Raw genomic sequence first — 9,891 nt, 5'->3', positions numbered from 1 at the left:
CGTGGGACACCAAATACTCATTGTAAAATATTTTCTTATTCATAGAGAGAGTAACTGAATGAAAGACACCCATCACATAGTTTACAAAATGTAGTACTTCCCCTTGGTTGCTTCTAAAAGAAAATTAGAAAAAAAAAATGTACACGCCTATACTCCCCTGCTGGTTCAATTATGCACTGCATACACATCAACCCGTTTGGGTTTGAATACTTTTGTTTGCAGCATTAAAAACATTCATGTTTGACTAAAAGGCTGATTAATACTAAAGTGACATTCTCTTACAAAAGGGTAAGGAGGACAAAAAAATGTATGTCTACATGTAGTTCACAGTTGAAATCCATAAAATAACACACTAATACAGCAGTGTGTTTTTCTCCAACCGAAGTGCAGCAGGAGAGCAAACACAAATATAGGAATCCTAAAAACAAAAATAAGAACCCAAACAATATAGAAATCCTAAAAAACGAAAATAAGAACCCAAACACCTCTTGAAAAGGTTCTTCTGAAAGCAGAACATGCTCTTTTACATGTCAGCCAGCACACGATAGCTTACTCTCTGCTCAAGCTGGTGCTCATGTGTGGCACATACACAAAGAGCAGTGGCTCACTCATACAGGATACTCAATGCTCTGACGAGTTTAGCTGGAATAGCGATACCGATGCAGAGGCCCATCTTGATAGTCTGGCCTTATTCAGGCAAGGCGAACAAGCCCAAAGGCCGTGTTTGCAATTCTCTTTAATTATTGTTTGAATATGTGACGACCGCCGACAACAAATGAAGGAGGATTTATAAACACTGTCATGCCTTGTGGTGGATGCTGAGGTTTCTAGCTGTGTTTTCAGGGTGCAGCGTCCTGTTGCATGCGTCTTTCTGCAGCGGCCGCCATGGCTCTGCGTCTTAGCACTGTAGAGTCTAGAGTTGGGAAAGAGCGCTCCTCATCCTCGTCCTCCTCCTCCAGTCCAGGAACATCCTCATCCTGATCTTCTGGACTCTTGTTCAGATATCTCCTACAAGTAAGGTCATAAAGGAATGGATGCAACATTTGATAAAAATGACAGTGGAACGTCTAAAAAGTCCAGTACTACAGTTCAAATCAAATCTCGCGAGACTTCAGCTGAGTGAGCATCTCCAGACCATAGAATCATAAATGGAACTCAATTCGACAGGGTGGCGAAGAAAGTGGTGCAAACGTCTGTCCCTTAGTGTCTATGTACTGGCTACTCAGTACAATATGGCTCAGCCAACAGTAAGCTATGCAAATTTGCCACATGGTTGGTCATTCAGTACTCAAAGCTCAGGACAATACGGCTAACTCAACAAGTCAATGTTAATGAGAAGAACGGAATGTACACGGCAAAGACATCTTACCTACTGTACCTATCCATGTACTGTATGTACCAATGAGCCATCAAAAGGTGACATATTTTATTCTTTTTACAGTGGTTAACTTCTTTTACACTTTTACAACAGTTAAAAATGTTAAAATGATACTGAAAGCATTGCTTGTACTGTTAATAAAGTTTGTCAGATCTTGACAGTGAGCATTTCTATTTCCCTTATTTCCTATGGGAGAATGGCTTTGAAAGAACAACCAAGCAGCTGACCAGTGTCCTGTAAATAAACTTTAAGAGCTTGCACTTCTACCTTCTGACAGAAAGCACCAACCTGCGCGCTTGCTGGATCATCTCCTCTTTCCGTTGCTTTAACATCTTCTGCCTCTCCTCAGCAGACTTGGAGAAGCGACCACCTCTGGCTTCCATGTTGTCAGCCTCGCTGGGGCCCTCCTCAGCAGCCCCACTGGGCCCCGCCTGCTCTTCCAGTGAATGATTCACCTGCAATGGGTTGCGCTCTGTGGCCTGTTCAAGTACAACAAATGTATGGGTTATGTCCTTACTCCGTTATTTCAAGTATTTGATTAAACAAGCGCAATATTCAGTAACGTAGTGATTGTGACAGACCTGTGCAGGGAAAGGCACCTGGATACGACCCTCCAAGATGTTGTCAGTGGTGACTTCCACAGAGCGGGTCAGCTGAAGGTCTTGCATGACCAGGTAGGAGGGCACCTGAGGAAACATCTCCTGGATCTGATGGGCCTGATGGTGACATGCAGACATACAACAGAATCACAGCACAGCAGTGAAGGTGAAAGGCAGCAATTGCTGGGTTTCAACCACGTGACCTAAAAGCAGTTCACATCACTTCCGCTGAGCAGACGGGGATCAACTGTACATTTTAAAATTTATTTATGAGTGCTATTCGTCAGGGGCACCGTTAGATAATTCCAAGGGATCCTGGCAAATAGGTACATCTTAAAAAATAAAAATTTGGGCGGATTTAATTTTTTGGGGCTTTATTTGTGTGAAGCTATTTTTGTACTATTTGACAAAAACCTGAATTTAATTTGATGCATGTTTTGGAGTAATACGAATACATGGGAAAACTGTTCAATCATTATTTTTCTACCTCAGGATAACAAAATTAATAGAATAAAATAATACAAATACATATCTTTTGTATACAGAAATCTGTCCTGCTCAACAAAACAGAAATTCAGGTTGCAGGGGTCTCCAACTTTCATGACTATTAGAGCTGTCAACTATTCCTGTTTTCTTTATAACTGGCAACATTTAAATTGTAGACTACTTTATTTACACAAAGAGTTCTCCGCTCAAACAGTGTGGACATCGTCTTTATGCTATTTTGTGCACATTTGTCATTATATAAAAAGGCATAAAGTCTGAATTCAACAGTTATAATAAAAAAAAAACAGTTGAAGCAAATATTCTATGACCCTTTGTGAGCTACTCAAAATCAGCCTGTGACATAGGAGACCCCTGTTATAGTATCACCAGGCTGGACACCTATGTCTTTATGTTCATTACAACAACCACACACAAATAGTGTTTGGAGGACAAGACACAATTAGTGTAATGGCAACAGGAGTAAAGTTGTTCAGTGACACTTCAGGGGTGGCGGAAATAATCGATTGTTAGGTGCATCGCAAGGCGGACATTGACGATTATTAAATCGATTCCTAAAAGTCAATAATCGATGCTGACGGAACAAAACAAAAAACACAACAGTGCCGCCCATACAGTTTATGGTTGTGCACCTGAGACACTCCCAAAATGGCTGCCAGTGTCGGGAAGCACTTTGGCTTTCACGTAGTTGAAGGTAAAATGAGCTGGACAAGAACCAGACAATATGCAAGCTTTGCTGTACAAGCTTAAAATATTTTGGGAGCACAACAAATATTTAAAAAAACACATAGCACGTTTTCACCTGGAGTTTGTCTTAATTTTATACTGCCGCAATTTACTTTTCCTGCTGGTTCTGTACAATGGGAAATATGTTTGGAGATGTAACCTTCCAATTATTAAGACAATGGAAGTAAATTAATGTTTCATGTTTATTTTAATTGTGGATCATTACAAATATGCTTTGTTTTAGTAGTAAACAGTAAATAAAAATAAATTATTTGAAAACATTCCGCATAAAAAAAATAATCGCATCGAATCGTGATGTGGCCAGAGATTCCCACCCCTAGAAGGTACCCCATGAATGTGATATACACTTGACAAAAACAAGCTCCGAACTAACCGCATTGCTTGTTTGTTTTAAAAAAATGTCTTTGTGGTAAAGTCACATTTGGAGTCTGAAGACCAGAAGCTAGGCGGATAAAGCTAGCTAGCTAGCTCAACTAGCCTTTATTGTCATATGCACAGTAAAACAGGTAGTTATACTATGCAATGAAATTCTTGTTCTGTTCATTCTCCCAAAAAAAGGAAAACACAAGAAAATGAATAAGAACAAAAGAAACATTAATACCAATAAATTAAGCAACAAGAACAGAAGAGACATTAATACCAATAAATAAAGTGCTATGAGTGTGTGAGTGCTTCGTTGAGCAGCCTGATGGCCTGTGGGTAAAAGCTGTTTGCCAGCCTTGTGGTCCTGGACTTCAAACTCCTGTAGCGTCTGCCTGACAGTAGGAGTGTGAATAATGAGTGTTGTGGATGTGTGCTGTCCTTGATGAGGTTGTTTGTTCTTCGCAGGACTCGAGATTTCTAAATGTCTTGCAGTGAGGGTAGGACTGCCCCAACAATGTTCTGTGAGGTCTGTGCCTTCCTATCTCGTGTTGTACAGTAACTGCCACCAATGCAAAGGACAGCCAGTGACAGCCAGGCAAAGCATATAAACAAAGATGCAAGAATAGTCGAGCGAAGTATGTTTGGTGAGGGAGTGACTGCACACCGATCGTTTTTTGTGATCGGCTTTGAAAGGTATTAATTGGCATACACCGATTTTTTTACAGAATCGGTGGCCGATCAATGGGAACATCCCTAATGAAGACATAAAATAGCTGAAAACAAGACGATCGAAAAGCAGTGAAAGCTTATCTCAGCGTCAGACATAATGAAAATAAACATGTCTGTTTGCGTTCTTACACCAAATTAGTCTGCATGAATACATTCTTGTATATGTCATTCATCGTTTCACTGCACTGTCTGGCGAAGTCTGAACTCCGTAGCCAAGCTTCAGCTGGATTTTACGCACTATTTCTGGGCTGATATAAGCTAGCTAGCAAGCCACACTTTCAAGCCCTGCGTGGAGCATCACTGGACCATCCATGTGTCCATGTGGCTACATTTCACGTTCCAACGTTTGAACTTTGATTTTAGTGTAATGCTTCTTGCTGCTCGGCTCCACTCGACTTAAAGGTGGCATCTTTGCGTTTCTTGGTTGTTTCCTAAACTTTTTTCTCTGTTATGATGGACTACCTTAGCAATAGCATTTTCCAAAATACATATTTGAACGAATTCCACATGCGAGAATGCCGTACGTATGTAGTATTTTTGTATTTTACGTAACTTCTCATTACAAATATGCTTATTTGCCCCCACCCCCCCTTCTCTTTGAGGCGAGGCAGACAACAACCAGATGTGACGTCACGTGCAACCCAGCAATACCAACAAAGTCACTATCAGCAACACCATGAAACCTGTATACTTCATACACTGTTGCTGCTATTGGAACCTTAATTTTTAGGGAGACAATTTTTAACATCTGTCAAGGGATAAGATGAAAAATAGCCATTTGGCTTAATCTGGTGCATTTGCAGCAATGCTAATTAATGTACACTGTCCCTGTGAAATAAGAATATTCCTCAGGGCACATTCTCAAAGGACCAGTGAATTTCTACATAATCTAATTTGATGAGAAGAACATGCATTAAAAAAAACAAAACTGTAAATGCTTGTTCAAAGAAATTAACTCACCATTGCAGTCAGCTGAGAGTTGTTAGCCTGAGCAATCCCTAAGATGTTGGTGGTGTGCATCACTTCTACTGAGAAACTCGGCAGCCAGCTAGCAATACGGGATCCTGTGATTGAGAGAGTGCCTTTTCATTGCAAATGGCTAACCATATAGCTAAACTGTAGGTTTCTGCGCATAGACCAGACCATCAAAGTGGAAGAAGTGGTTGTGTTGACTGATATGAGGTCTTGGATCCGCAGCGGCTGCAGTGGGACCCCCGTTGTCTTCCGCTCCCTGCTGCTGACCTCTCGGCTGGTCACCGTCACCGCTAATGTTCAGGGATGTGCGACACGTGGGGCACGAGGTGTCCTGCTCTAGCCAAGAGCGCAAGCAAGAGCTGCAAACACACACCCAGTGCATAAGGCTATGTACACACAAAGGCTGCTTTCTTTTTTCTTATCTGCCTCTTTTTTCTTTTTTAAACACATAAAGTTTTGGCCTTCAGTCCTCATGCAAAATGAATATCAGGAAAAATTTACAAAGGTTTTCTTCATATTCATGTACAATCTGCTCCATTGTTTTGTTTATTGTTGTTTACCATTTAGTTCAGGGGTGTCACACTAATGCCCCACCCAAGACTTTGTGGTGCAAAAGTCATTAGATAAAGTGAGACCTCTCCTCTGTCAAACCCAAACCACCACAACAAAAAGATTAAAAAAAAAACTCCAATAGAATGCAGTACACATTTTCTGTCAAAATGGCCACGGCATATTTTGACGCTAAACCCCCACACCCACCCACACATTTTCAATATTACTGACAACCTGATAATATCTATTTATTTATCTGTACAAACCACTGTATGAGTTGCTGGCACCGCCATTGTTCAAGCATAAATAAAGCAATGAGCAGACCTGTTGAAGCGTAAGGAGCCCCTGCCCCACTTACCTCCCCTACCTCTCATGCCCCCGACACCTCACCACAGCCCCAGTATTGGAGAGGCACTGTACTAGTGTGATTTAGGAAGTACTCACCATGCCATTGTTGTCCTTTTTCAACATATCTCCATGGCTATATTGTGAAATAAATTATTAAGTATTTCTTCCAGCTTCTGATTGACTAAACTGTCCTCAGTTTAAGAGGTATAGGGCCACTTGTTGCTTTGGCAAGTGCTTCAACGGCCTCCAAAACATTTTTATTCGGAAAGAAATTAAGTGTGACCAGAAAAATATATGTTTTGTAAATAATCAAGGGATGGTATCCTAAAAAAATTATTCGATTCATTCAGCAAACAATTGATTTGCATTGAAGTTTGCTACCTGATAGGTATCCACTTGTACTGAAGAGTGAATATCTGAATTACTTCATCATTTTAAAGAATGACTTACTTGTGGAAGAGGTGACCACAAGGAAGTTTGCGTGCTGTCAACATGGCATCCCAGCAGATGGCACAATCATCATCATTAGCTGCCAGCTCCTCTGCAGTAGCAACAGCAAATCTACAGAGTAACAAAGTATAGCAAAATATTAAGCATGTTAACAATAAAACAACAACTACAACTAGACTTCTGTCAACGTGTCATACAGCTACATTTAGTTGCTTTCACCTAGCCTCCATGTTGTTGATGACTCGAAGGTAGTTCTTGTGCCTGCGGATGCGGCGCTGGACCTCGTGGAAGAGATAACGCAGCTGCATGAAGATGACCAAGCTCGCCATGGACAACCAGATGTTACTGAAGAGCTGATATGACAAATATTGACAGAGAAGGTGGAACGTTAGAGGAGGAAGGGGTATAAACAGACTTTGCTGACATGCCAATTCATTGTCTCACCAGCATATGGATATGATGCATGAGGTCTAGAAAGAGCATAGCCAGCTCCATGGTGAAGTCTGTGTAGTAAACGTACGTTCCTTTACTCTCCCAGGTCCCTGGATGGTTCAGGTCCCACAGGTGGATGGAATACCTGCACAGGAACGCACCGAGGATGTTTGAACATTCTGATCTGTCTATTCAGGTAGGAAATACAGATGATTAAACAGTATGCGTGATCAAAAAACACAGGCAGTACAGTGGCTTCAGCAGAGCACGTAGGAAACTACATAAGGTCTATAAAAAGACTGTCATGCGTTGTAATGCTTGATTATTATTTCTCTGAGTGCCTCTGACGTGTGTAAACTTAAACGCCCTCTGTGTAATAAAGAGGCTCTTATTAAAACAAGAAGGATCTTGGATCTAAATCTACAGAGGCCATATCACCATGCTGCATCGCTGTGCACATGCATGCATTAAAGAGGCTTTAAGGGGACTTACCGCATGATGACGTGTCCTGTGCGAACTGTCACCAGCAGACACTGACAAGACAAAATGAGACAGGTAAATGTGATGTAATTGAAGTGATTTTTAAAAGCAATCGTTATCAAATCATCAAAACGCATTCTCGCAAACCAAGCATGTCTTATGGCTCTTACCTCTGCAGCCATGAAGGAGAGGGTGTGCATACCATGGGTTGCTCCCAACAGGCCACAGACCACAGCCAGACCGCAGCAGTCCAGCAGAAGGGAGACCAGGAGGCACATCACTCGCACGTGACTGTTCATGGGAGTGGAGGGCGAGAACGACAGCTGAAACAACAAATAAAAAAAAGATACAACTGTTAAAAGTTGGCCTTACCAAAAGAACCCCTACCTACGGCATTTCCGCCAAGCAGGTACGTAGTCTTTCTTTACAAATTTCCGTTTACTTTCAAGGCTGTCTGAAGGTAGACTGTTCTGAAAACATCGCCATACGCAACTTTTCCACCTCGTAACTTGCTTCACTACTGATGGTTTTCCAATGCTAAACCAGATAATATCTCTAGAAAACAACCAGTCAGGGTTCCAAGCGTGCTGAGCAGATAGCATGGTTGACGGAAGCCACAGCTGGACACTCATTGGTCGAACAGAAAGACCAATTAGTAACCTTTCCCACAGATTTCCCCAGACAGGCTTTCACACTTAACATGATAGCACCAAGCCCACATAAGCTGTAAGTCATAAAAAAACTACTGTTTAAGATCACTTGAATGTATTTTAATCAAGGATCTTTATTTAAAAGTTGTCCCTCTGAGGCCTGAGACTCTTAACTCTCCTTGGCTTCTATTAATAGCAACAGAATGTAGCAGCCTCTTAGGTCACCGATACATTTTCACCTCGCAACAGTGCGACACTCCTGTATCGGGGCGGAAAACAAAGTATCATGTGTTGCTCGTGTGACAGTGCTTGTAGCCTGACGTTTTGTAGACTGTCCACAATGTTTGTCAACAGAAGCACAGGCTGGCGGTCCACAACTGCACTAAAAACCGTGTGAATGATAAAAACTTACATATTCAAATCGGTCTTTGCAGAGCAGCACCATGAGGTGAAGAAAGACCAGCGCGGCGAACCACAGGCACCACATGACCACCTCATCCACTGTCTGTACGTTCAGCACGCCAAAGATGAATATAAACTTGTAGAAAATGAAGTTCCAGAACTTGTCTTTCAGGTGCTGGGAGAGTTACAATGAGGAAGACATTAGAAAATCAATATGGATGTTAGCAAAATAAATAGAGATGGGCCAAACTAACCTGTTTCTCACTGACTCTGAGTGGACCAAACACCACATACTGGATCATTTTAGCAATTAACATTAAAGAGCAGCAGAATGTGTTGACTAACACCTATAGGAAAAGAAAGAGGCACAATGCAATCAGTGTTAAGTCACAAAATTAGCAATCAAAATGTCTTTTGGGGACAAAAGCTCACCCATACAAAGAGGCTGTCAGTGACCAGATACCACAAGACAGTGCTGGCCAATTCTGTGTTACTAATATCATTATTTAAGTGTTCTAGATCCACTTCAGTTGGGGTTGGAGTCTCGTCTGCGTCCAAAGACCCAAAGCCAGGATCAGTCACGGTTGTGTAGGCGCTGAAGATGCTGCCGGCCAGCAGAGCCACGGTCAATGCCGTGTAAGTCTGCAGACTGGGCCATGGGAACCTCTCCAGAAATAGCAGAGGCATTTCAGCTCCAACTTCACTTGTTGTTCTCCACTTGTGAAACTGTTGCTGTTTAAGCCAACCCTGTTAAAGAGGAGACAGGTTACAGACAGGGACAGGTTCGGCTCATTCTGACAAACATGTACCAGGAATGTAGGAAATGACGTTAGCCAGGTGAGATGTTTACCTGGTAGCTAGCAAGACGACTTAGCCTGACATGTCTATCTACTAGCTTATTACTCACAACCTAACCATACTTAACTCAGTTATTTAGTTATCTTTGCATAAGATAAATGACAGAATAGCGTACGACCAACGCTAAATAATTAGAGTTAAAATATTAGCTATTCGCCCGGCTAACGTTAGCTACCACTAGCTTACAAGTTGGCTAACATTAGCTACTCTTCGCCGCTAGTTAGGCATCGGCGTACGTATTCGACTTTCACTTACAGCTTCCCAGAATGTCCAATACCGTGTCCAACCTCCGCGATGTATCAAATGATGTAGCTTTGGGGCTACTGCATTAAAAACGTCGTAATTGCCAACAACGTCATGTTTATTTCGCCGAGCAGCGGCCAAGCCTGGGGGAGGCTCCCTGTCTCGTGCGCGTTGTAACTAC

The 9,891-nt window shown here is 42.0% G+C and overlaps 1 protein-coding gene across 1 annotated transcript; it reads right to left on the bottom strand.

The window, feature by feature from the left end:
* Nucleotides 1–16: 16 nt before the first annotated feature.
* On the bottom strand, nucleotides 17–9,891 carry LOC129178630 (E3 ubiquitin-protein ligase AMFR-like). The gene is made up of 14 exons (XM_054771020.1): nucleotides 9,723–9,891; nucleotides 9,042–9,356; nucleotides 8,864–8,956; nucleotides 8,620–8,784; nucleotides 7,728–7,880; nucleotides 7,570–7,610; nucleotides 7,090–7,222; nucleotides 6,865–6,998; nucleotides 6,646–6,756; nucleotides 5,464–5,654; nucleotides 5,281–5,384; nucleotides 1,960–2,094; nucleotides 1,667–1,857; nucleotides 17–1,008 (listed from the first exon to the last, which is right to left on the bottom strand). The coding sequence occupies exons 2-14, from the start codon at nucleotides 9,294–9,296 to the stop codon at nucleotides 840–842; spliced, it is 1,875 nt and encodes a 624-aa protein (XP_054626995.1). The 5' UTR covers nucleotides 9,297–9,356; nucleotides 9,723–9,891; the 3' UTR covers nucleotides 17–839.

This window comes from Dunckerocampus dactyliophorus, chromosome 3, assembly GCF_027744805.1.
Source record: "Dunckerocampus dactyliophorus isolate RoL2022-P2 chromosome 3, RoL_Ddac_1.1, whole genome shotgun sequence".
Taxonomy (NCBI): domain Eukaryota; kingdom Metazoa; phylum Chordata; class Actinopteri; order Syngnathiformes; family Syngnathidae; genus Dunckerocampus; species Dunckerocampus dactyliophorus.
This window is presented reverse-complemented; position numbering and strand designations above follow the sequence as displayed.

Bases quoted from the DNA above. Each gene is read 5' to 3' on its own strand.
- LOC129178630 (XM_054771020.1), bottom strand. From the start codon at position 9,296: ATGCCTCTGCTATTTCTGGAGAGGTTCCCATGGCCCAGTCTGCAGACT. The intron at 8,785-8,863 runs GTTAGTTTGGCC...TAACTCTCCCAG, and splicing joins TCAGAGTCAGTGAGAAACAG to CACCTGAAAGACAAGTTCTG. The intron at 6,999-7,089 runs GTGAGACAATGA...TTGTCATATCAG, and splicing joins TGCATCATATCCATATGCTG to CTCTTCAGTAACATCTGGTT.